General features: G+C 55.4%; 1 protein-coding gene across 1 annotated transcript in view; it reads right to left on the bottom strand.

The window, feature by feature from the left end:
- Positions 1-697: 697 nt before the first annotated feature.
- The window catches only part of ARRDC1 (arrestin domain containing 1), a 37,774-nt gene continuing 12,285 nt past the window's right edge, over positions 698-26,186 (bottom strand). Inside the window, exons 2-8 of the mRNA XM_039720182.1 lie at positions 21,205-21,315; positions 8,259-8,309; positions 7,992-8,146; positions 7,314-7,496; positions 6,816-6,992; positions 6,277-6,688; positions 698-5,244 (exon numbers count right to left, since the gene is read on the bottom strand). Coding sequence (XP_039576116.1) covers positions 5,180-5,244; positions 6,277-6,688; positions 6,816-6,992; positions 7,314-7,496; positions 7,992-8,146; positions 8,259-8,309; positions 21,205-21,315 — 1,154 coding nt within the window. The 3' untranslated portion in view covers positions 698-5,179. The remainder of the gene's footprint in view (positions 5,245-6,276; positions 6,689-6,815; positions 6,993-7,313; positions 7,497-7,991; positions 8,147-8,258; positions 8,310-21,204; positions 21,316-26,186) is intronic.

The following is a 26,186-nucleotide window of genomic DNA, read 5'->3' as shown; positions in this document are numbered from 1 at the left end:
CCAGGCCGGGCCGGGCCGTGCCGTGCCAGCGCTCGCTGCTTTCCCGGACAGGGCTGCGGGCTCGGCCGGGCAGCCGGAGCCGCCTCGCTCCAGCCGGGCGGACATCGCCCTCTCCCGCCCGAGCCGGGCGAGCGGAGGCGCAGCTGCACATCCTGGGATTCCGGCCGGCAGGAAGAGCACAACCCCAGCGCCCCGGCGCTTCCTTCCAGCGGCACCTGCCCACGGAGCTGCGGCGGCGGAGATTTTAGGCTGGAAATCAGGGAAAGGCTCTTCCCCCAGAGGGTGCTGGCACTGCCCAGGCTCCCCAGGGAATGGGCACGGCCCCGAGGCTGCCAGAGCTCCAGGAGCCTTTGGCCAGCGCTGCCAGGGATGCCCAGGGTGGGGTTGGTGCAGGGACGGGGATGGATGATCTTTGTGGGTCCGTTCCAGCTCAGGATATTCCATGATTCTGTGATTCACCATGGGAGCGAGCAACAGCTCCTTCAGCCCAGCAGGACCCTCCCACCCCAGCCATTCCCCTGCCGAGCCGCAGGAGCCACGGCTTTGCTTTAACCTCATCTCTAAACCAGGTTCCAAGCTCCAGCTCCAGTGGGGATGCCTCCACTGACAGCCCTGAACCACTTCTCACCATCAGGTCTCAGCATCCAGACAGCTGAGGTATCATTTATGATCATCACATACCCAGAGCAAACTACCCTTGGTCTTAAAAAAGATCATCTTTATTTACATTTTTCCAGTTCTTTACATTTGGGGGGTTAAAACCCAGGACAAAAATACTCCCCAGAAGCCGTGGTAAACATGGAAAACTGTGAGTTTACATTTCAAAACCCAGTTAGAAATTGCACAGAAGTCTTAGGTTGTACAGAGCCATCACAAATTTTTGTATAAAACCCCCAAAATCTGTAAAGAGAACCACAGGAATAAAGAATTACAGCCATGAGTAGTGGTACAAGAAAGGGCACAAGTTTTGTGGGTTTTACCCTGCCAGTCTCTCTTGGGGAGGAAGGATGGGACATTCCTGTTGCAGATAGTTGCAAATTTTTTAAAATATAGAATAAAACCCAAATGGAGCCTAGAACACCCTGTATCTCCTGTCTTGTAATGGCTCCACAGGAAAACGTCCTAGCAGAAAATATTTATTTCTACAAAACTCCTGGAAGTTCAGTGGAAAGCTAAAAAAGACTCATTGTCCAAAAGAAAGAAGAGACTTTGCATCCCCCAACTCCCCTTTCCCCATCTCCTGCAGGCAGCGGGACAGCAAATGCCAAAGCAGAGTTTAGTTTAGGACACAAACAACATTCAAAATACCAAAGATATGGAGGTGAAATGTGTGCAGAGCAGGAAAAGAACAAATCCATGAAGGACATAAAAGCAGCAGGGGAAAGAAACAAAAAGAACTGATGATGTTTTTGGTGTTTTCCAATGAACGCCGAGTTTGGAAACTATTAACTCACAAACTTCTCTCTTGCCCCACTGCTCTCCCTCCCCATTTCAAACAAACTCAAAAACAATTGCTTCAAAAATCTGAGCCAGGAATTTGAATGAATCCTTACATGCTGAAGTTCTTTCCCTAGAGCTGTGATCAGAAAAAATGGCTTTTCCTCTTTATTTCAGTGTTCAGCAAGAGGAGGGAGGGATGATCAAGGGCCTAAAGGAGCTCCCCAAGAGGTGGAAGCCAGAGAGGCTGTGCACACAGGACAGAGGGGTTGATCCTCTCTGGAGAGGGAGAGTCCAAACTCAACCCCAAATCCAAACCCAAAGACTGGCTTTGCCCCACATCCAAAGCCCTCGACAAGGACCTGCTGGCAGTGCCTGCAGGGGGGCTCAAGGAGAGGTGAACCAACCCCTCCATCCTGCAGTCCTGGCCCATTTCAAAGGGCTCCATAAACATCAGCCAGGCTCTTTGTGACAGGTTTCACTTCTCTGCACAGCCAAGGCAGGGCAGGAGGGTTGGAAAGCACTGATTGTCACTTGTTATGTCAATTCTCCTGCACAACGAGGCTGCTCAGAGACAGCCCTGGGTGCACCCTGGCCAGAGCCACCTCACAGGGCTGAGAGGGGCCCTGCACAGCAGCTGGGCTGGGGAGCAGCCCTGGCCTCCCAAAGGATGAAAACCACCCTGAGGTGTAGCTCCAGCTCCTTCCTGCTCCCTCCCTGCTGGTGGTGATGGAACTCCTCACCAGACAAGAGTGTCCCCATTTGCTCCCTGCTTTGCAAAGTGCAAGAGGCCCAAAGACCAGTTTGTGGCAAATATAATTTGGGAGAGCGAGCTGAAGTGCACAGGAGCACTGCACAGACAGGGCACAGCACTGGGTGAGGGCTCCCTCCTCCACAGCCTCCACCATGGATGGGCCATTCCCAAACCAAGGTGGAATAAGGACATTCCCCAAAACAAAGGTGGAACAAGGAGGACAGATCCTGGCTGGGAGTCTGGAAAAACAGCCCAGTGGCTCTGGCCACAGCAACCAAAGAGCAATCCCATTTTCCAGCCAAGGAACATGGGCTGGACACATCAGCAGCAGCTCAGCCCCGGGGATGGAGGAGCTGGCAGACCAGTCGTGCCCCCAGCCCTGCCTGCCTCTCCCAGAGCCTGGCTGGGTCAGGAGCCTGCAGCCCAACCCAGCAGGTCCAGAAGCACTGACAGCTCATAGGAGTTTTTCCAGGGGTGTGGAAGGGATTTGGGTTCAAGGATTTGCACAGCCTACAGCAAGAAAGGCCACAGGAGCTGCAGACCTCAGGCAAGACAGGTTCAGCCAAGTGGGAGGAAGAGGAAGAGCATTGATGAAGAGCTGTACCTGCCTTTGGCCCATTGTGGATGAAGAATGCTGCTCATGGCAGGCTGGACCACCTGACAAAGGAGAGTCTGAACCATGGGAGCTGAGCAGAAGTGTAAGCTGAGAAGAGAATGAGGAAGGATCTTTGTGTCTGAGACACAGATCACACCCCAGGCTACCTGCAGTGACAACATTTAGGCACCACCTGCTTCAGCCATGGGGTGACCAAAGTGGGTTGTGGGGAGGAGCCTTCTTCCACTTTCAAGAAGTTCATTCCAGATGGCTCTTTAGGAGAGGGCTGGGGCTGGTGGTCTCCAGCCTTTCCAGCCAGACCTTGGCTATGCCAACTCCATCCTCCTAAAGGCAGAGTATGCTCTCCCCCTCCTCTCCTCCAGCAGTGAGCACTGCCCAGGACTCCTGGGCCACTTGGACAAATCCTGGCTTCAGGACACAGGGCCTGGAATGCAGCAGTGCAGTGGCTGCTCTCTCCAGAGCCAGTCCCACATGGGGCCAAATATCCCCCAGCCATGTGGAATTAAGAGCCTGGCACTGTGGTCAGGCCACACTGTGTTTGTTTTCCCCAAGCTGCCTTGGCAGAGTTCACCACCCTTCCTGGTGAGAGCAAAAAAACTTCATTTTGTAAGAAATCAGCAAGGTGCATTCCTGATTTGGCATGAACAGGCACATGGATCAGCATCAGAAATGGATGAAAAAGCACAGCATTTCTCATAGAATAATTTATTAAATACAGCATTAAAATTTGTAGTTCTGAATTCAATCATTAAAAACAACTTCATCTCATATATATATATATATTTATATATATTCAGGGACAATGACAATCACTCTATCATCTTCGGTGCATGTTGTGCCAGCACTGCTCAGAACGGCACCTTCGCTACACTACCCTTAAAGCAGTTCAATGCTTAAAAAAAAAAATAAAAAAGCATTTGCAAAGAAAGAGTGCAAAGCAGGGCCTGTCCCAGCTGCCTGAAGGGAGTGTGGAGGTGTCTGAGCAAGGAGGCAGCAGCTGGAAATGCTCCTAAAGGTCTGTCAGGTGTTGCCTGCCCAGCCTGGGGCCATGTGGGGACAGCTCTGAGGTGCCAGAGGTCTGGAGGCCACAACTGCAGCCTGGCTGGGCACCTGTGGCTCTGAGGGACGTGGCTTGTGGTTTCCTCAGCTTGGGCAGTCAGTGCTAAACCAGCTAAACAAGGTGTGTGGGGGGAAAAAGCGCAAAAGAAAAGTGGCAAGAAAACCCAGCTTGTTCCCCCCACTGCCGGGTGCAGCGGAGGCTGAGCTCCCACACGGGCTGTGTTCATTGTCACATTCTGCTCAGGCCCAGGGGACACACAGCAAAACAGTGCCACCACAGGCCCCTGGCCCAGCACCCTTGTGGGCTGCCAGGGCAGGGACAGCCATTCCCAGGGACAGCATTCCCAGGGACAGCCCCACGGAGAGGGGCCCAGAGGGGAGGGACCCACGGGCAGGACCCCTGGGCAGACTCAGAGGTAGCATCAGACAGACTTTTGTGATTGATGGTCACATAACTGAGGCCTGGGAGGAGAGGGCACCCTGCAGGGACATGGAGTGTGGTCCCCCTGCTCCAGAGTGAGCAGTGTTGCTGTCCTGTGTGCCAGGGCCCAGCAGTGAGCAAGGGTGGGCTGTGTCCCACACGGCTCTGTGGGGAAAAGCCACCCGTGCTGGAAAAGGGCACCCCATCCTACACCAGGATCTTCCCCAGAGCTCACCAGGGCTTATCAGCAAGTGCCCCCACAAGCCCCCCTTGTGCCCATGGCCACTCACACTGCCAGTCACTCCTCCACAGCTCAGGTACAGTGAGGGCTTGTGCTTTTGGCTTTTTTAAAGTCCCTGACCTTCTGAACCTGCTTACTCCAAGAAACCTCCTGCTACCCTTAGGACCTCTGAGGACAAGGAGGAAAGGCTGTCAAAACCATTTGTGGAGTGCACACAGCCCCTAAAAGAGGAGAGCAAGTCCACACAGCCCAGCCTTCCCTTAGAGTGGAGCTGTGCCAAGTCAGGAGCGTTTCAGATAAGGCATCGCAGGTGCTTTGATAGTAAAGCAGTTAGTGTTGACTACAGTACTGGAACAGGCTGCTGCCCAGGGCCCAGGGCCACATCCAGCTCTCCAGCACTTGGTGCAGCAGCAGGAGACTGTTCAGTTCCCCAGACCTCTCCTACACGCATGCAGGCTGCTCTGGCTGCCCTTTTTGGTTTTTTACCCCCTCCCTAGAAAAAGACTTTAAAAGCCCAGGCTGGGATGTGGCAGTTCCCCCCCAAAGCAGCCAGAGAGACAAGAAGACGCCTTGTGCTGTACCAGACTTTGCCACAGGCGGGTGCCCCGTGGTGCCAGGGTGGGCAGCGCCGGTGGGGTCGGAGCAGGGGGGCTAATTGCCATTGCTGATGCTGGAGTTGGCACTGCTGCAGCTCTGCTCGTAGGATGGAGGTGCCTCTGTGGGGAAAGGAAGAATGAGAGAGGTTATGGTGGGCGTTTGGGAGGTTCCCTTCACCCCAGTCTGTGCAACCCAGTGCAGAGTGAAGCAACCCACCAACACACTCTCCCTGCCAGGGCCCCACTGCCTGCCCAGCTGAGGTACAGGGGGTTTGTAGGATTTGAGCCAGTCAGTCCCATCCCTGCCCTGATGCCCACGGAGGTTAAAGTCACCACGTCACACTCCTGTTCTGTTCCTCCCTTTCTTTCCCAAGCATCCTCCTGTCTTCCAGCACTTCCAGATCACTCGTGCTCTGTGTGCCCAAACCCAGGGCTGAAGTAGCACATGGAGTGTTCTGTTACCCCAGTGCAGAGAGAGGGGCTGATTTGGGTACAAGTGTGCTAACACACACTGCTGGCCCTGCCACCCCAGCACAGCTCCAGAACCCAGCACACACTGCTGGCCCTGCCACACCAGCACAGCTCCAGAACCCAGCACAGCTCCAGGAGCCCAGCACACCCTGCTGGCATTGTCACCCCAGCATGGCTGCAGGAACCCAGCACACCCTGCTGGCCCTGCCACCCCAGCATGGCTGCAGGAATCCAGCACGCTGGGATTTCCCTGAGCTGCTCCACCCTGGACACTTCCTCAGCTCCCACCCCCACAGCTTCAGACCAGCTGCAGGCCCACTCCAAGTCAGACAGAAGATTTCAGTGACATCATTTTCCTGGCTATGCTCCCACCAGCCTCACCACAAGCCAAGAAGTTTTTCTATCAGTGGGAGGCTGAAAGCTCTTTTAAGAACAGGGAGATCCTCTCACGAAGAGCCCAGGGCAGGCATGGGCGTGGATGTGGGAAGGACAGCTGGCTTTTACAGCTGGAAGAGGGGACTCCTCCAGAGGCTAAAGCAGGCAGAGAGATGTCACAATCCCCTCTGAGAGCAGCCTGCAGCAGACTGACTGAATCCCCAGATTCCCAGCAGTTCACAGCTAGCACAGAGTGCTGGTAGGAGCTGTTTCCCCCCAGCTGCAGATCCCAGGAGCGCTGCTCACCGTAGGGGTATCCCCACGTGCTGTACTCTGGGGGCAGGATGAGTGAGCTGGCTGTGGGGACAGGCACCACGTTCCCCTCAGCATAGTAGGGGACAGTGGCTCCCGTGGACAGGCAGAGTGTGGGGTGGTTTGGGGAGCCCGTCTGCTCCGAGTCCGCCCGAATCTCCTGGAAGCTCAGTCCTGGGGCGTAGCTAAAGGGCTGCTGCTGGGAATGGCTTTTGGTGGGGATGGAGACATTGTCCATGGGGTGATAGCCACTGGCAGCCTCCTCTTCCTCGGGGGGGGCACTGGGGACCACCACAGATGGGATGTGCTGGATGGAGCGGGAGGGGCTCAGCGGGACCCTGTTCACAGCAATGTTTCCAATGTAGATGGGGAGAGTGACAGAAACCTCTGGAGACTTGAGGGAAACCTGGAAGAGAAGGGAAAACAGTGGCATCCTCATTATACATGGCAGTGGGAAGGTTCACCTGATGCCTGGACCACCCAGACCACACTGCTCAGCCTGGGAGGGGGCACAGAGCCATGTGTGTACTCACCTGGATGTAGTAGTCAATGTGGATGAGGCTGCAGCCCTGCAGAATGGACTGTGGCAGTGCTGGAACCAGGATCTGCTCCTTCCATTCTGCATGTTTCCAGGCTTTCACCCCTGAGCCTTCCACCTCAGCGATGGTCCTCAGGTCGTAAATCCAGCGCTTGGATTTGTAGGCCACTTTCTGCACAGACAGGAGGAAACACAGCTGGCTCAGAGGATGCAGGTGGTCTTCTGTCTCCCACAAACGTAAGCCAGGACACAACCCCACCCAACTGCTTTGTCAAACAAGCACAGACGTGAGGGGCATGTTCCAGAGCAGGAATACCCACTGTTGTGTGACAGACTCAGCAGGGATAAGCAAGACAAGTTCTAGGTCTTCCTTCCCCAGGAAGGCAGACAGGACCAGAGGTGGAGATTTGTCTCCTCACTGCCCCAGTTTCACAGAGGCCTCCCTGGGATGGAGCAGCAGCCAAGGCAGAGAATGGCCCCAGTGGGCACCCACCTGGAGCAGACTGGCCACCACAGCGCCGGTGTCGCGGCCGGACTTGTTCTCGATGTCTGTGCGGAGCTGGATGGCCTGGCCCACGATGTAGCCCTTCAGGTCAGACGTGGCTGTCAGGACAATGTTGCCACTTTTCACAAGCTTGTAGTTGAACTTCTTGGTGATGGACATGGTGTTGGGCTGCTGCAGGATGGCAGAGACAGAGGTGTTGGCTCAAGAGAGTCAGAGAGCCTCTGGAAAAACACTCAAGGGTTCAAAACAAGCAAGTAGAAATATTTGCTTCTAAGAGGATGCAAAGAACCAGCAACATGGCAATGCCACAGACAACACGTCTGACTTCTCCAGCCCCACAGCTCCACTGTCCTCTTAGTTGCTTTCCTCTCCAAAGCAAATTCCTCAAACCCAAGTGTCTCCAAGCACCTGAAGCTGTTGGCCAACATATCTCTCTGCATACTGAAAATTCAGATAAACCTTTCAGAACAACACACACAAGGGTCAGAAATCACCTGGAGTAGGTATTGACAGCAAGGCAGGAGAGATGAGGAGTCCTTGTCCTGCTCTTGCACAGTCACAGCACGCAGTCAGAGCTGTCCAGCCACTCAGTGACTCCTCAGACAGCAGGACAAGGACAAGTGCTGAAGTGTTGGCATTTCCAGCCATGCCCCTCCTCATTCTTACCTCAATGTCAGGGATGTCATTCAGGTTGAGAGGGCAGAGAACGTAGAAGATCTTGTTGCATTTGTAGTCCTTGGAGAAGCGAGGTGTGTCTATCACAGCTTTCACCTGATGCAGGACCTTGCCAAAAGGGCCTTCAAATGATGTAGGAGCAGAAGCTGGAGTTGAGAGAGAAAGAAGAGGTCATAAGGCTGTGCCAGGCCAGTTTCTGAACTGGAAATGTGTGCAAAATGCAAGGTTTGCAGGGAAGGGCCTTCAGCCACATCTTACCTGGCAGCAGGAACTGGAAGGGGAAGTTGTGCTCTCCAGCTGTCAGGACCCCTGTGGAAACAAGAGTGAAGTGTAGATGGGACAGGCCGAGAGGCTGTTACCTTGGAATGTGTGATCTTCTGGGGGAGAGAGGCCACCACCCAGGGAACCACACACCACCTGCTCTGCTGCCTGCAGCCACTGGACAGCTCCAGATCCAACGGGCAGTGCTCGAGCCAACAGGAGCACCTGCTGCCACCCACCCCTCCTTGGGACAGGAGAGCTTCTGTAGGAAAATATGCTGTAAATAAGGTCATTTAGGGCAGGCTCTAAGTGATCCCAGTGCCACAGCAAGTGGTTATCCCAGGCTACTGACACAGGACACAGAACAGGGCTGCTGTGGGTTTATTTTTCTTCAAGTCTTCCCCCTGTCAGGCAGTCAGGGGGAATGTGAGAAATCACAGACACTGTCTGAGGGTGGTAGGGAGTTCTGGTGGGCATCAAGCCACTGCAGCCTCAGCCACATACCAAGCCCTTCACAGACTGCACAGGGTTCAGGCACTGCAACCAGAGGTCCACCCACCCCTGGACCCAAGAAGGGACCTGCAATACCTCAGCCTGGCTGCTGAGACAACAGGAGCTCAGAAAAATATTGCCACAACATTTACCTCGGCACTTGTTTCTTTCAACCACTGCTCTGCAACAGCCTCGAGGGCACAGGGCAGAGCCAAGATCCAGTGCATGGCTAAAACAACAGATTCCTACTCCCCAACTCCATGCACCCTCCAACAGTCCCAGATTCCCTCCAGGGCAGTGTGACAGCTGAACTGAACCCACAGTGTGATCCAGCAGCTCCTAAAGTTGCCTTCAGTAAGGAAATCACTGAGGTTTATCCATATTTGTTAAATCCATGCATACACGAGAGGTTTTGTTTTTAAAGAGCTGAGAGGAGACTTGGATGCCCAGTAAATCGAGCTGTGTTTGTTCTGCTTTGTAGGATCATTGCTGGAGGTAGCAGAAGCCCAGCTCTGGCTGGTGCTTTTGTTGTTGCAAGCAGGGGAGGCAGCTTGCCCGTTAGCAACGCTGGCTCTGCAGAGCTGACAGTAATCGAGTCCTGTCGTCAGGGGATTAAGTGGATTACATGGAAGGGGGAGGTGGGGGACAGAAGAGTAAATCCCCCCCACTGACACAGCAGCCCAGGCAGGACTTGGTGCATCATTCATGCTATGAGAAGCTAGATCTCTGCCTCTCTGCCCGCTCAGCCACCCCATGGGGACGAGGCACAGTGTGTCCCCACAGCGCAGGGACAGCGGGATGAACAATCCAACACTCGCCTCATCGTGGATCCCTGCAAGGGGAGAACACCTCCCTGCAAAGGGGGAACAGCAGAGACGTCTGTTTATACACTTTGGCCTCACAGAGAGGAGCAGGATTTGCCCACTGCCATCACCTCCCTGCAGATACCCCTCCTGTCCCCCAAACAAACCCGAGCTATGTAGGCTAAAATGCAGCACCCGGCGCTGTCACCAGGTGGAGGCACCAAGCCAGGCTCTTCCCTCGCTGCCAGGGCTGGTGCTCAGGGCTGGGCAGGGTCGGAGCAGCTGTGGGACAGCCTCTCCTGCTCCCTCCTGGGCAGCCTGGCTCAGTGAAGGTGCCCGGTGAGGTGCAGCAGGTGCCTTGGCTGGTTGGTCCAGGATAAAGCCTGGTTAATGTGAACGACTGGATGAACCCAGCCTTGTTTGCTGCCCTGAGGGTTTCTGTCTTTTAACAGGCACCATTCAACATTGATCTTACACCCATTATCCCTACTTTTAGAAAGCAAATGGGTACCTGGAATACATCCACTGTCCTGTGCAGCTTCTGCATTGCAGTACAGGGCCTCTGCACCTGACAAGGAGTGGGAGCAAGTGCTGCTCCTGCCCTGCAGAAGGGAGGGAGGTGGGAGCTCCAGAGGGTAGTGGCCACTGAGAGAATTCCACTGAGAATTTCCACCAGAATTCCCAGCTGTGTGACATGCAGAGCCCCACATGAAGGTGCAGGCAGTAATTCCAAGTCCCTACTAGGAGCATGAAAGTTCACAGCCTTTCCAGGACCCTTAGGACGAGCCCAGACTCCACCAAGTAAAAGTCACTATTCTACGTTACAGGCAGCACCATCCAACAAGTCATTTCTGCCCAAGTCCTGCCCAGCTCAGGAGCACCAACAGAAAGCTGGGCTGGAAGTGAACCTGTGAGCACTTTCACAGTTTCTAACTCCCACAGCACCACTGAGCAAGGCCATGAACTCTCCCAGGAACACACGTGGGCAGCATCACCTGCAGAGGATGTGGTTTGGCTCCCAGAGCCACGTGTGACTCGCTGGCACTGAGGCAGGTCCTGCACAGCAGCCCAAGCTCTGAGCAGGGCACCAGCTGGGAACTGCCCACAGCTGAGCCTAGACCAGCCCATGGTCCTGACCAAGCCCAAGTGCCCTGTTGGCTGTGACCCACTGAACAGCCCGAAATCCTTCCTGCAGCTCCTGCCTGCAGCAAGCTGCCCGTGAGGCCTGGAAAAGGCCCTTCCTGCTCTTTGCAACCAGAGAGGAGTTCCCAGACCAGCCTGAAGGGTCCCAGACCCCAGACTGAAGCTGTGTCCTGCCACAGTTCACACAGAGCAAGGGCATCACAGCAGTGCCTGGCTCGTGGCCACAGAGCCCTGACCCCAGCCCTGAGCTGAGCAGGGAGCCAGGGAAGCACAGTGAGCCCTGCTCTCCACTCCATGGAGCAGGGAAATGCTGCAGGTGACTAAGAACAGCTCTTGTTTTCAGACCTGCTCCTTCCAGTCCCCTCTCTCCTTCCCCCAAGAGGGAGCAGCCTCTTTAGGCATTCTCAGTATCCCAGAGAGGGCATTCCAAGGCACCCACTGGTGCAGAAAGGAGTTCAGTGCCAGGGCTGTTTCACAGACAAAGGTTAACAAAATTAAGATGAAGAAAAGCCAGTGGTCCTGACGGAGATAGGAGACTCCTGTGAAAGCACAGGCATGATCTAGAGTGCCTGGCAGAGTGAGAAGGCAGCAGAGCCCACAGGTGAGCTCGGGTCCTGCCTGCCTCCCACTGCCCCAGGAGGAAAGGCAGATATTTAGCAGCAACCTGGGCTCCTTCTTGCTTCTCCTGGCAGAGGCTCCTCCAGCACGGGCACAGGAACAGCTCCATTTGCAATTTGGAATTACAAAAACATCTCTGTCTTCTGCCTGGTGGAAAGTTGGCAAATCCCAAACCAAGCACCCTTACAATGGGAAGGGAGGTGGCAACTGCTTCTAAACTCTCCAGCTGGCAACTTTGCTCTGAAAGGCCGAGCTTCCACATCCAAATGTTGACTAATCTTGCTATAATAGGGGAAATCTGCAATTTCCCTTATCCCAGCTTTCCTGTGAGCATGGGCAGGGCACAGACTGACCTTGAGCCAACACCCAGGTATTTCTGCCATGGAAAACAGGAGCAAATACCAGCTCAGCTCCCTGCAAGGGACACTTGCAGTGTCAGTCCAGCACAGCCACTGTGCTGGTGACACAGGGCAATGTGTGTCTCACCAGGCATTCACAAGCCTTGAACAGATGCCCAGATCACAGCAGGGGAGATGTAGCATCAGGCAGAGTGTCCAGAGCCATCCCACAGCTGCAGCCCCTGTGCAATTCCAGCATCCCAGCAGTGAGGGGAACACACAGCCCATGAGGAGGCACTCATCACCCCTGTCCCTCCAGCCCAGAGAGCTTCCAGCAACAATCAGGACATTTAATGTGCCAATTCCATCTGCAAGTGGAACAGAGGCTGTTCAACTTTGCAAGAGACTGCTGTTGGCAGCAGGCAGAGGTGAGCTGGTTTCCAACCATGGTGGGGGCCCATGGCCATCCCAACACCTGGGGAGAGCTGCCCTTTCCATGCTCCTCCAGAGCCAGAGGCTTTGCCAAAGCACTCCCCAGCCAGGGCAGGAGACAGCAGGGGCTCAGCACTGCTCCAGGGGGCACTGAGACCCCTCAAACAGGGGCAGCTCACAGACCCTGTGAGGGGACAGGGCTGTGCCAGCCACGCCGAGCCAGCACCTCCCCATTCCCAGAAGCCAGAACAAAGGCCACAGTGTCCTCGGATGCAAAAAAGCTTTTCCTGAAGTTTATGTGCAGCTAAAAATACCTTGAGAAAGTCATTAGGCAGCAGAGGCAGCAGGCTTAGCAGGGTTCTGCTGTGGGGCTGTACCTGCAGCAGCCTGTCCTCCTGATAGAACTCAAGCCAGCAGAGATTGGCCACCCCCACACAGCCTTGGGAAACCTCCTCACAAAAAAATTCCTGGAGGGAAAGAAGCTGCTGCTCCAGACAGCCTGGAGAAAAACTGAAGTGCAGATAGCAGGAGCAGTAACAACACACTCATGGTGCAGAAGAGCCTTGGAGAAGTCCCTGACTGCAGCAGAGATAGGTCTGGTGTCTCATTCATGGCTCAGGGCTCCCCTCTGCTCCACACTGGGACTGGGGTTGTTCACTTGTACCACTGGATGTGGAGGAGTCCTGGAACATTTCATTCACAGAAAAGAAATGCCTTGATCCAGAGAGCTGATGCCAAGTCTTCTGGATCCCCTGGTGATGTTGGGTTGCCCTTCAGAGAGACCCTGCCAGGCTGAAGGGGCTGTGAGAGCCTTGGGAAGTCTGACAAGGCCAAGAGCAAGGTCCTGCACCTGGGTCAGAGCAATCCCAAGCACAAACACAGGCTGGGCAGAGAATGGATGGAGGAAAGCCCTGAGGAGAAGGGTTTGGCAATGCTGGTGGATGAGCTCAGTGTGCCCCAGCCCTGTGTGCTGGCCCCATAAACCCCCCTGCATGGGCTGATCCCAGCGTGGGCAGCAGCAAAGGGGGGATTCAGCCCCTCTGCCCTGCTCAGGCAGAGCTGCCTCAGCCTTGGGGCCCAGCACAGGGAGGAGATGGAGCTGCTGGAGAGATCCATGGAACTGCTCCAGGCCTGGAGCCCTCTGCTCTGGAGCCAGGCTGGCAGAGCTAGAGGGGCTCACCTGGAGAGGAGAAGTTCCAGGAAGAGCTCAGAGCCCCTGCCAGGGCCTGAAGGGGCTCCAGGAGAGCTGGAGAGGGACTGGGGACAAGGGATGGAGGGACAGGACACAGGGAATGGCTCCCACTGCCAGAGGGCAGGGATGGATGGGATATTGGGAATTAGGAATTGTTCCCTGGGAGGGTGGGCAGGCCCTGGCACAGGGCGCCCAGAGCAGCTGTGGCTGCCCCTGGATCCCTGGCAGTGCCCAAGGCCAGGCTGGGCGGGTCTTGGAGCAGCCTGGGACAGTGGAAGGTGTCCCTGCCCACAGCATGGAGTGGAATAAGGTGATCTTTAAGGTCCCTTCCCACCCAAAGGTTTCCCTGCACCCACTGCAAACCAGCACAGTGCAAGGGAAAGCTGTCACCATCACACCCAGTGGGGCTGAAATGACCACAGGTCTGTATTCACACTGTTAAACCAACGATCCAAGTCAAGTTTACTCCTCCACAGCTGCTCAAAGTGTCTGGGCTCTGGTCCTAGCAGTCACCCCTCCCTGGCTGGTGCTGCCAGGCCCCTGCCCAGGCAGAGCTGGCAGACAGAGAAATCCCCATCCCTTCAAAGCCACCATCCCTCCGGACCAAGGGGAAGCTCCCTGCCCACACCCTGCCCTGTCTGCAGCAGGCCAAGGGCTGGGAAATGTCCTCCAGCAACTCTGCCTGGCACAAGAGCAGGGCTGGGCTGGGGCTCAGGAGGAGCCAGCCCCACAGGAACAAGGACACAGCCCTACCTGCCGTGTTCCACCCCCTTCCCAGGGCTGTCTGGCAGCTTTCTGTGCAAACAGCCCAGTCTGACAGCACTGGTGGGGCCAGCCCTGCTGGGCTGCACCTTCCAACCAGCACCACTGTGGGGACACTTGCCAAATCCTCATGCCAGGCTGGCTGGCCCAGCCCCAGGGTCCCTGTCTGGAAGTCACAGGTGGTCACAGCCATCTCTGCACAAGGGTCACGGCCACCACAACAAAACCAGGACCTCCAGGATAGCAGAAGGGAGTCAGGAAGTGCCTTGGTCACACAGCAGACTCAGATGAGGTTGATTCCTCTCCTGGGAAGGCTCACACTGTGGTGTGCTGGGACAGCCAGCCCAGATGTGTGACACACAGCAGGCTGCAGGCCTGGAACCACAGAGTGTGGCACAGCACACACCTCTGCCTCACCACACTCCACCCACAGCTGTACACAGCAAAAGAGGGGAATAATCCAGTTTGTCACTCCCTCCAGCCCCCAAAGAGAAGGATGATATCAGCTCTGCAGCCACCACTAGGAGCCTGGAAAGTGTCCCTGCACCCCAGGCACAGGAGACAGGCAGTGGCTGAAATGGGGCTCCTGCCCCAAGCCCTGTCCCTCCCCACAGTCCCTGCCAGGCTCTGCTCCCTCCTGGATGCTAGAACAGGAACAGGCTGCACCTTTGGAGTACACAGATTTTTTTGGTTCTTCTAGCAGAGGAACAGCAGGCCAGACCATATGGCAGTTTCTCCCTGGCTACTTAACAAGTGATGCATTAACTGTGTTGGCCAATTCAAGGAGCACAGAGAGGTACCTGGTGCCTGCTGGCCCCTGTGCCATCACTTGCAGCAATATGTCTCTTTCCTCCTGCTGCCTAAAGCCAGCCCTGGGGAAGGCAAGCTCCTCCAAAGGTGCTGGGTTAGACTGATTCTGGTGCTGCTGATGCACAGCTTGAGTACTCTCCTCTCCAGACAGAGAGCAGGAAAGCACAAGGTTTGTGTTTTTCACTTTGGGGTGGAGAAATGAGCAGCCCTAGCTCTGCACTGTGCCACAGGACCCCAAGTCCCCAGCTACAGACAGAGATGTCAGTCTCACTGCAGTCCCAGCAGCCAGCACCCTGCTCACCCCTGTCCTGCCCTCTCTCCTCATCCCCTTTTACAGCCAGAAAACTGAATATTAGATATAAGCAAGGGGCCAGAGCTCTTTAGCTCTCAGGAGGCTCTGTCAGAGCTGTCAGAAGGGAGCATTAAGTCTGTGCCAGGGCACTTGAGGTGACGCTGAGCCACTGCAGCTTTAGCACAGGACTCAACTCAGCCTCTGGTGAATGGAGTTAATACAGGGGATTACAAACTGCAACAAAGGAGGGGAAATGCACACATTTGCTCGTGCCATCAGCAGGCACAGGTGCCACAGAGGGAGCAGCCAAGAGCCAGAAGAGGAACCTGCCAGCAAGCTCAGGCAAAGCTGCCAGGAAAGCCTCGGTGTTCGGCTCCAAGGAGAGCTCTCCTGATCTGTGTGGCAGTGATGGAGCACAGCCCCAGCGGGCTCCACGCTCCCTTTCAAGGCAGCAACTCCTCCAGCTCTGCAAACACACACACACACAGCAGGAACAATCTCCCACTGGTAATGCTGCTGAGATCAACCCTTCTGTAACACAGGAGGTGCAGCAGAGCGCCCAGCACTGAGGCAAGGGCTCCACTGCTCATAAACCTCTGTGTCAGCAGTTTCCAGAGACATTCCCAATGAATTAGCAGGATCTGGCAGTATGGCAATGCTGCAGAAAACCCAGAGGATTAACTGGTCTACTGAGGCAAGAAATTGGGAAGTGCTGAGGGAGCGGCTGTGACCCAAGGCACAGCAGATCCCTCAGTGTGGCTTTCCTGTGCAGCCACTGCTCCCGAGCCCAGCAGCACAGTGTGGCCAGGAGCTGGCACCAGAACATCTGCAGTGGCTCAGCACTGCCCATGGACACCCTGCTGCTCTCACCTGGGCAGGGGCTGTCCAGTAACATCACCTGTTGCTCTGAGACCTCCTGCTCGCTCAGAACAAGCTGCACAAGTCTCACAATTCTGCTTAGTCAGGTCACCAAGATTTTTTAATTCAGCTGGGAGCCAGGATTGTTACCTTGTGCCAACTGCTGGCCATGAAGGTGTTGTGCCAGGCCGGCAGAGAACCACCCCAGGGAAGAGGTGATGCACAGCTGCCCCTTTTATGCTCTTTGTGCAAGAAATCTGCCAGCAGAGGAAGCATGTGGAGCTGCCAGGAAATCCCTGCAGCGCCTTCGAGCTAACTAACAAGCTGCCAAAAGAAAGGTCAACTGGAAATTACAGCCAGCTCCCTGCATGAGTTCAGCTCAGGTACAAGGAGGGAATGAAAAAAAAAAACAAAGTCTACCTTTGCATGCACAACCCCTCCACAGGGCAGGAGCTGTGTGTGCAGCTGTGTGTGCAGGGAAGGGACAGCCCCATGGGGGTACAGGCACATGATGGACCTGCTCCTCTCCCCCTCCCTGCTGTGGCTCTGCCCTTGTTCAGCCGGAGAGGAGCAGGAGGCTCTGCAGAGCTGAATCACTCCATTATATTGGACCAAGAGAAGCATCTCTGTGTCCCAGAGCAGCGGGTACAAGCGGTGCCATTCTGTGCTCGCTGCCACTTGATCCCCTGCACTGCTGACACCTACAGAAACCCAGCAGCCCCCACCCCTCCTGCCTTTCTTTGCAAAAGGAAAAATCAACACCAGCGAGCAATCAAAGTCCAAGTGGGAAAAGTAAATACCCTCTTAGCCTCCTGTCCAGGACACAAGTAACAACCCCCCCTGGGGGCCCTCAGTGGCTGAGTGACCTCTGTGGCACAGCAGCCTCTCCAGCAAACAGAGCAGTGAGAGGCTCTGCAGCAGCTGGCACACTCCACACTCCCCAGCAGCTTTGATGTAAAGAGCCCGAGTTCATTAAACCGTTGGCCTGTGTGTGATTGCCAAGGCTGCAGCACAATTCCCTGTTCCTCATGGCTGCCTGCTGCCTCCAGCTCCTGCCCAGCCCCACCAGAGGCTGTCCCAGAGCACAGAGGACACCCTGCTTCACTGGGGACAAGCCCTGGGGGGAGCAGGGTCCTCTGCAGCAGCACTCATCACCAACCTGCCCCAGTGGCACAGCCAGGTCCTGCACACCCTGTGCCAAGGTGGGGAGAGACAGGAAAGTGCCTTAAGTGCCAATGTGGGCATCTGGGTTATTTCAGGGCCTGCCTCTTTTTTCATGCAATGTACAGCCTTAAAAAAAACCCAGAGCAGTGTGTAATACAAAAAGCAGTGTGTAATACAAGCAGTAGCTGATACCACAGAGGACGAACTTCCCCCTCACTTATTTCAATGCAAAGGTGTGTGGGAGAAGTGTGGAGTCATTCTTAGAGGCTTAAAGAGCAATCTGAGCCTCAACAATTTTGCAAACCTCCTCTCCCCTTCCCCCCACATGTCCTCAAAGAGCACAGATTGGTGTTTTTGCAAGTTAGTGCTCAGGATGTGGGAAGGGATAGAGCGAGGCGGGCTGTTTGTCAGGCTGAGCCTGCCTCCCTGCACCACCTCCACGGGTGCCAGCACAGCAGTGGCACCACTGGAGCTGAGCCACTCACTAGGGACGGGCAAGACAGAGCCCAGTTTGCTGTGTGGCCCTGGGGACACCTGGGATCCTTCCTCAGTCCAGGCCAATGCCATCAGACTGGATGAGCCCCTTTCAAGGGAGCTGGGGATGGTGTCAGAGGACAGCCTGGAGCTACCCTCTGCCCCAGGGCACAGCCTGGCTGCCAGTTTCCCCCAGCAGGGACATGCTGCTCCTGCTCACCTTTCTTTTTAATGTACTTCTTCAAAAAGAAGAGGTAAGAGCATTGCTGCAGTGAGGGGAAGGCAGGAACAGAAGAGTCCTCTGAGGCAGAAGCAAATTCCTCCCTTCCTCAACTCAGTTTCGGCAGTGACATCCCCTGTGTGGATCAGGCCTCCGGGGACATAGCAGAAGGCAGCCCCTCCAGCTGGCACCAGACCTTCCACAGCCCCACCCTCCCTCCGTTCTGCTGTTTGCTTTGTGGTGGGAGAAGGTGGGCACAGCCACCCCTGACCTGGAGTAACAGGCACAGATTCACCCTGGGGGGTTTTTGCATGGTTTTTATTCCCCTGCAGGACCGTGCCAGATGCCACCAGTAACCTTTGCTTGGGGTGCTCTGTCACAGAGCTGCTGGTGCTGGCCAGGGCAGGAGCTGTGTGCTGGCAGGGTGGGCTCCTTTAGGAGTCCTTGCTTGGAAATGCTTCCAACTCCCCTAACCCACCCTGGGCTCCTGCCATCACCATCAGTGACCTCCCCACCCCACACCCCCAGAGCCAGCAGGCCAGCCTGCCTCAGTTTCCCCTCCCAGGTGGCTCAGCCCTGCAGGGACACCCAGGGAACACCCACATGGGGCACTCCATCTGTCTGGGGTTCCTTCGTGCTTTTTTCAGGAAAGGCCAGGACAGCTGAGAGCTATTCCTGGAAAGCCTAAAAATGCCACGGCTGAGTCAGCGCTGAGGCTCTGCGTGCACAAGGCCATCGAGGGCTCCCCCAGCACAGCCCTGCAAGGCTGAGCTGTGCCAGGGCACTGTGCTGCCAGCAGCCCCTCAGAGGAGGCAGACAGACAGGCAGACACAGAGGCAGGGATGTGGAGGAGCAGCCTGGCTCACTCTGCTCCACCAGCCCAGACACCCATCAGTGTCACAGGGAGGGCTGTGACAGCAGACAGCTCTCTCTGTTCCTGTGCTGCAGGCTGGAGCAGTGCCAGCCCCCAGGGCTTTTGTTCCACATCCCTGCAAGCCAGCACAGCAAATGTAAGGGTCAGCTTCAAAGCCATCTCTGCTGGTGGACTCAGGTCTAAAGGCAGCATTGACACTGTCCCATCTCCACCCCACTGCTCCCCTTCCATCCTCCCAGGGGCCCAGCTGTCCTGTCTGGATGCAGACATGGGACAAACCTGCGAGTCCAGGGTAGTAATTCCTGAGCATGAAGGGCAAATCCCCCGTGGCTGCAATCCCACACACACAGGGACTGCCCACCCTCTTCCCCTCTGCTTCCCTGCAGCTGGGAACCAGGCTGGGAGCTCCCAGCAGTTGGGTCCACACAAAAAGCTGGACACAAAAAGCTGAAGGTCAGAGGTCAGTGAGTACTCAGCACACTGCTCCAGATCAACTGATGATACCTTGGCTGGGCTTTCCTCATAATCTCACTGCAGCTCTGCAAGGCAGGACAGGAACAAACACCACAACACACCTCAGTTTCCAAACACACAACTCCACAGGGACAGATTTTCCCTTCAATTCTCCAAAGGTAAATCATGCACTGCTGTACCTTGCCTCACCTGCCTGCAGCTGTGGCAGCTCTGGGGGACACCAGCTGGCCTGTTCAGCCCAGTCACAGCCCAGGCTCGTGGCTCTCCAGTGACCAGCTCCAGTGCAGAGCCAGCAGCCAGCCCCAGGCACCCGCTCAAGGCTGGCAGAGCCTGTGATAGCAGTGGGTGACAGACAGCAGCCCTGCCCTGGGAGGTGTACAGGAGTCTGGGTCCCAGGAAACCAACAGCCAACAGACCAGGGTTTTCCACAAACACTTGGAGAACTGTGACTACCAAATTTTGGCCACATTTGGATGTCAGGCCTTCAAAGGGCACAGTTGAGCACATGGCTTTTCTTTCCATCCTTCCTAATTCACTCCAGTCCTAGTTATCAAGGGGATGGCTCCCAAGGGCAGCCTCACAAGAACTGACTGCCAAAGCAGCTATCAAAGTTTTCCAGATGCTGCAAGCCCAACAAACAGCACACCCACCTCTTCCCACTCCACCTTCCTGCCTGGCTTTTGCCACTGCCCAGCTTGCCCAGCACACAGCTCTGACCACCAGGAGCATTTTTCAGTGCAGTTGCAGGTTTAAAGGTCTCCACAAGTCCACACTCACTTGCAGCCTACAACTCCAAACTCATCTAAGCCCAATGGCCTGCAGCTCCTTATAGACCTCCTGTGACTGTGTCCCCACCCTGACACCCACAGCTGGGCTCTCTGTGCTCAGCACATCCAGAATCAGGCAGAAATGTTTCCCATTGCCCTCCCAGGCAGTTTATCTCTGCCTGCAGCCCCCAGGCTGTGATCCAAGAGCCAGCCAGACAACTGTCTCCCTTGGCAGGGACCTGAGAGCAAGCAGCCCTCTCACCAGTTGCTGCAAGAATGAGTTCAGTCTCCCCACGATGCTAAAAGCTCTGCTTGGAAAATTGCTGAGCTAGCAGAAACTGCCATTTCAGTTTTACCCATTTCCTGTTATTTGACAAAACAGTATCAGAGGGCTGAGCTCCTGCTACCCTGGGCTTTTGCCATGTTCCTGTTACAGACAGTGCCTTCAGCAGGTGAATACTACTAGCACATCTTGATTTCAACAGGAGCCAGGGCACAGCATGAATTATTTGTGGTAAGGCTGACCTATTTAACAGCAGAAAGACAGCATTCATTCAGACACAGATCCCCCAGAGGCTGCTGGTGTCACTTTACCCACAGGACAATACAACCCCATCACTATCTCTGTCCTGCTCCTGGGAGCAGGAGTAACTGTCCTAGGCTGATCCTGCCACACTCCCAGAGCTTCTCCTGGAGCACAAGTGACACATCCACAACCCCTTTCACAGCAAACCACTGGCTTCTGCTGACCAGCTTTGATCAGTGTTTTGTGAGCACCATAAACACACGTGGGAAACAGCAGGGTGAATTCAGAGTATTGAAACAGGGAGCAGTCCCTGTGAAAGCTCTGCTTCAGGCAGAGCAGGTTGAGCCCACAGAGCCTTGAGACAGGGAGCAGTCCCTGTGACAGCTCTGCTTCAGGCAGAGCAGGTTAAGCCCACAGAGCCTTGAGACAGGGAGCAGTCCCTCTGACTGCTCTGCTTCAGAAAGATCAGGGCCAGAGGATGCCAGCAGTGTTTGCAGGGTGGCTGCCAAGTCCTGCTCAGGATCCTTCCCTGCACAGCTCCTGCTAAGCTCGTGTAGTCTCTAATCCTGGCTGCCATCCTCTGTGCACAGGCCAAGGCAGCCTGTGAGGGGTATTTCACATGGAGGGGATGCTGAAGTCTTGGTGATACGTTTCTGTAAAGCTTCTCTGAACACAGATCTGCACCAGGCCTTTGAGGACCATACCTTTGTCTGCCAGGGACAGCGTGCTGTTGAAGTACTGCTCCTCCACAGTCCATGCTGTGTCATTGATCTTGTTGGACACCCCACAGGATCCAACGCAGCTCACCTTGATGGCTGTGGAGAGACAGGACACACATCAGCACTGGGAGAAAGCAAAACCACAGGTTCAGACCTGCCTCAGGTACTGCACTGTGCCTCATGAAAACACACACAAGGTGGGAAAATGGAGCAAAGGAACCAGGTCATGCTTTCATTCCAAAAGTAGGTTTTCCAGCATTCCCAGCACAGCTGAGCACTCCCTGCTACCCCAGTGCTATTGCTAGATATTATCACCTTTGAAACCCTCAAGCTGGTTTCCTTGCACTGTGGAAGCCCTTACCAGCAGTGATTGCAGCTCCCTGACAGGCAAAGCTCTCTCCCAAACCAAGCAGTGTTCCCTCCCAAAACATGCACCAGCCTTGGCACTCTGGCTGAGAGCAGAAGCCTTGGGTGTCACTGTCCAGACAGGGATGAGCAGCCAAGGATTCTGCTGCCTCCCACCCCATGAGGAGCCAGGCATCCCACCGAGTGTCTCACCATCCCTGGGAGGAGAGACACGTTTGGCACAAGCCCATTAACCAGCTGAACAAGGGGTTCAAACAGCCCTGTCTGAGGCAGCAGCAGAGAGCTAGACACCCCAGTGCAGCCTGGAGAAGCTCTCTGCTGCCTGAATTCACAGCCCTGTGACCCTCAGAGGACATTCCCATCCCCTGGGAGCCTGCTCCCTGCTCGTGGGCTCAGTCTCAGCTTCAATAGCTTGCAGCAAAATCACTTTGCCATTAACACTTGCCCTCCAGGACCTCCAAAATGTCCATCCACACATCACTTCCCAGCCAGACACCAGTTCTAAGGGAGTGGCTCCTCCTCTGTTAGAGGCACAGCACTCAGCAAAGCCACACAGCAAGGTCTGGAAGCATCAGTGGTGCCGTCTGACCCTCCCAAAAGCAAGGACAGTAATTTGAGCTGTGTTTGTGCCTTGCCTGGAGAAAGTCACCCCAAGAGCTCAGCCTGCAGCGTGGCTCTCAGAGGAGCTCCCCACAGACATCTTCAGTTAGTCTTGGCCAATACTCAGCAAGTTGAAATTAGATTCTGATGTCAACACTGGACCACAGAGACAGACAAACGTGACAGACTGGCCTTGCTGCACAGCAAGAGATGATCTGCACTGCCACCCCCACACAGGGAGGACACAGGCAGACCTATCATGGCACAAACAGAGCCTTCAGGACTGTCCCAGCCTGAACATCTGTCACCTGAATCCCATCAGGTTTTGTAAGAGCCTAATTGGAGCCCACAGAACTCCCTTACCCCACTGGCCAGGTGAATAGTTCTGCTGGCAGGAAGGTGACAGGATCCACCAGACAGACACTTTGCCTGTTTGACCCATCTGCTCCCCTGTGTTCCAGCTGCATCCACAGGAAGTATCTCCCTGGGAAGCTGGTGGCCAGTTTGCCTTGGCTTAGGAGCTCTCCTCTCCCCTCCCCAAGTGTTCTCAGCCCTCTTGATACCAACACCTCCACCCACCTACCCAAACACCAAGGGCTGCATGTTATTGCTGCTTGCAGCCACCTCAAACAGCTCTCCAGAGCACCTGCCTGGCCAATGTGACCTTGTCTTCCACACTGACTCAAGACAGGAACCCCAAATCCAGCCCTCTCTGCAGGGGCAGCACACAGCTGACACCCCAGTCACAGCGAGGGGGGTCATGCAGTCAGGAGGAATGAGCTGCTCAGGGCTTAAAGTCTGTAATCCCACAAGGAAGAAGAGCCTCCCCCATCAGATCTCCTGCCATACCCTCAGAGCTGATCATGACTGTGAGATGAAGAGCCCCTTGCAGTCCAAGTGTTGTTCTACACTCAAGGACAGAGGATAAGCAGCTCCAGATGTCAACTCTCATTATCCAAACATCGATACAGCAGTGAGGCTGACACATCACTGCCCTGTGTCTGTGATGTGCTTCAGCATTTGCAAGGCAGGGAAAGAACAGGATAGCACGGCCTGGCATGGGAACTCCCCCACCACAGCACAGAGCACACCTGAGCTGATACAGGTGCCCTCCCAAGGTGAACCATCACAATTAATCCTCCCCACATCCCCAGGTGATATCCAATACTCTCTTGGCAGATGGCAGAGCCAAAGCCAAGGAGGGGTCTCAGCATCAGGAGCAGGAAAGGTTTTAGCAGGGTGGTGTCCTGTGTACCTACACATTGGTGCCAAGCTCCCACCTCGGACACACTGCCACATCTCTGGGCTCACAACAAGCCTGTCCCACCCTGAATTAGCCCACATAACACAGATGGATCCAGTCAAATCAAGCCCAGACTCACCCACTCCATTCCCTCATTTTCACACAGGAGATGAGCAAGAAAAGCCCAACCAAAAGCTGGAGAACATTCACATCCTTCAGGAGCCACAGCCCCTGAGCAGGCTCCCCCTCAGCCTCCCTACACAGCAGGAGTTTACAGATCACCCCCATCTGCTCAGTGCCCAGAGAAGGGGCCCACAGGCTCTGACTGCAGCCCCATGCTGCACTGTGGTGAGGAGGCTCTCCTGCTCCAGGGAGCAGGTGGGTGGGAATGCTCAGGAGCACAGGCTGTGGCACAGCTCCCCTCCCACAGCAGACAGGCTCAGCAAGCACAGGCAGTGGTTTTGCAGTCTGACACCCAGAGCCAGTCTGTGGCTGGGGCCCTCCTGCCATGGTCAAACACCAGGGCTAAAGCCAGACCATGTCCAAAAATCCCTCTACAGCTTGCTGCTTGCTGAGTTTTCCAGCAGAGGAGCTGTCAGCTCCAAGGCTGCCCAGTTAACCACTGACATCCCAGACTGGCATGGTCACAGCCAGCCTGTGCCTAGAGAGGAGGGACAGTCCCTGGAGGGATTGCTCTGGGGCTCTGAGGGGTTCCAGACCTTCAGCCCCACCAAGCCCTCTCCAGCCACATTCCCTGACCATCACACACCCTGGGGTTGCCATTCCAGCCCCAAGCAAGAGAAAACAGCATTTCAGGCTGCAAAGTTTGAAGGAATTTCACTCTCCCCTTCCCTCTATGCTCCCCAAATTTCCCAGTGTCCCCTCACCAAGTCACCACACTTGGGACAAGACCTGGAGCAGTTCAGGGGGCAGAGATTTGTTACAGAGCATCTTCTCCAACCTGCTCCAGACACATGAGCTCCCCCTTACCTCATTGGGGAAAAATGGGGTGGACAACAGCTCTGAGCTATTGCCCCACAGCTGACAGTGTGGCTGGACACAGGGATTGCATAACCCACCTCATCCCCCAGGCTCCTGGAGGAGCCAGCAGATCCCCAGGCCCCTGCAGGGTGGGTGATGCTGGGGCAGCACGTCCAGGACAGCCAGAGAGCTCCTCAGTTTCATGCCCAGAGCAGGAAAGATTGGAAGATACAGAGCCAGGTTATTTGGGAGGTTTCAGAGGTGCCTGGTTCAACAGATCAAACCCTTCATCTCACTCCTAACCGGGTTTTGGAACAGTGGACCATGAAATCATCCTCTCCATGAGCATCCCATGGGCAGAGGGAGATACTGGGGACTTGCCTGGCTCTCTCTTGTACAGGCTCCTGCCCACAGGCAGGAGGAGGGACATGGATGTGTGACAAGCACAGCTCAGGCATGTGGCTCTGAGGGCAGCTAGAACCCAAAAACATCAATTGTCAGGATGGACCTGGCAAAACCAGCACCATCACAGCTGCTGCAAGGGAGCCACCTGAGCACAGAGCTTGTCAGTCTGCCTGTCAGGAAGCAAAATGCACAGTCTGAGCCTTTCCAGGGAAATCTTGGAACTGCCAAGCTGCAGACAGAGGAAATAAGAATAGTTTGTGCATCAGAATAGGCCAGTTCCAGTTATTAGAGACCCATTAAAAATGCCTCTGGAATCCAGTGCTACCAGTGGCCCCAGTCACCTCCCTCCTGCTCCTTGTTTACCAAGGCTGATTTGAATAAATACAGGAAAAAAACAAAGTCCAAAAACTGTAAAGGGAGGGGAAGGGGGAGGCAAAGAGAAGAAATGGATGATGAAGCCATGCAGAAGGCAAGAGCCCTTCACCCCCAGAGTCCCTGAGGGACTCAGGGAAGCAGGCAGCTCCACATCCAGCCAGCCACATCTTTAGCAACGCGCTGCAGCACGTGCCAAATGCTGGAAATAAAAGGAGACAGCTCAGCCATATCCATCTCTGCACAAAGTAAAAATAGAGATGCCAGGAGCTGGGCACGTCTGCCTTCTTCCAAGGTGATTTAAGGAGAGCAGCCATAGATTTCAAACTGCTCTTTCTCCTGACCCAGTGAGCTGTCCTCCTCAGGGGAGCTGGTGTGGCATCTCAGGCATGAGGAAAGGACAGCACACACATCCCCTCCTCTGCCAGGGGCAGGTTCTGTGTGCACATCCCTCCTTCCGAAATCCAGCCACATGCTGAGCAAGCAGAGGCTCAATGGTCACCCTGCACTCAGCCCCAGTCCCAAGTGAACACCTCTGACTTCCAAGTCCCACCTGTGTCACACACCTGCTACAACAGGTATGGGCAGAGGGGGAGGGAAGAGGCTGCTGCATCTTGGTCAGTTTGGAGTTTCTAGGCTGAGCAGGGGAAGTAGCAAAACTGGTTCAGAGAATCAGAGAACACCCTGAGCTGGAACAGACCCACCAGGATCACCCAGCCCCCCCCTGTCCCTGCCCAGACCCCCCAACAACCCCACCCTGGGCATCCCTGGCAGCGCTGGCCAAAGGCTCCTGGAGCTCTGGCAGCCTCGGGGCCGTGCCCATTCCCTGGGGAGCCTGGGCAGTGCCAGCACCCTCTGGGGGAAGAGCCTTGCCCTGAGCTCCAGCCTGAGCTGCCCTGGCCCCTTACACAACCTGACACAGCTGGAGGTGGTGGCTGTTGCAGTTGGCAGCAGCTCAGGCAGGACAAACAGACCCTCCTGTCATTCCCTTTCCTCCAAA

Source organism: Passer montanus, unplaced genomic scaffold, assembly GCF_014805655.1.
Source record: "Passer montanus isolate IOZ18808 unplaced genomic scaffold, ASM1480565v1 scaffold43, whole genome shotgun sequence".
Classification (NCBI taxonomy): domain Eukaryota; kingdom Metazoa; phylum Chordata; class Aves; order Passeriformes; family Passeridae; genus Passer; species Passer montanus.
The sequence above is the reverse complement of the archived record's forward strand: the minus strand, read 5'-3'. Positions and strand labels throughout refer to the sequence as shown.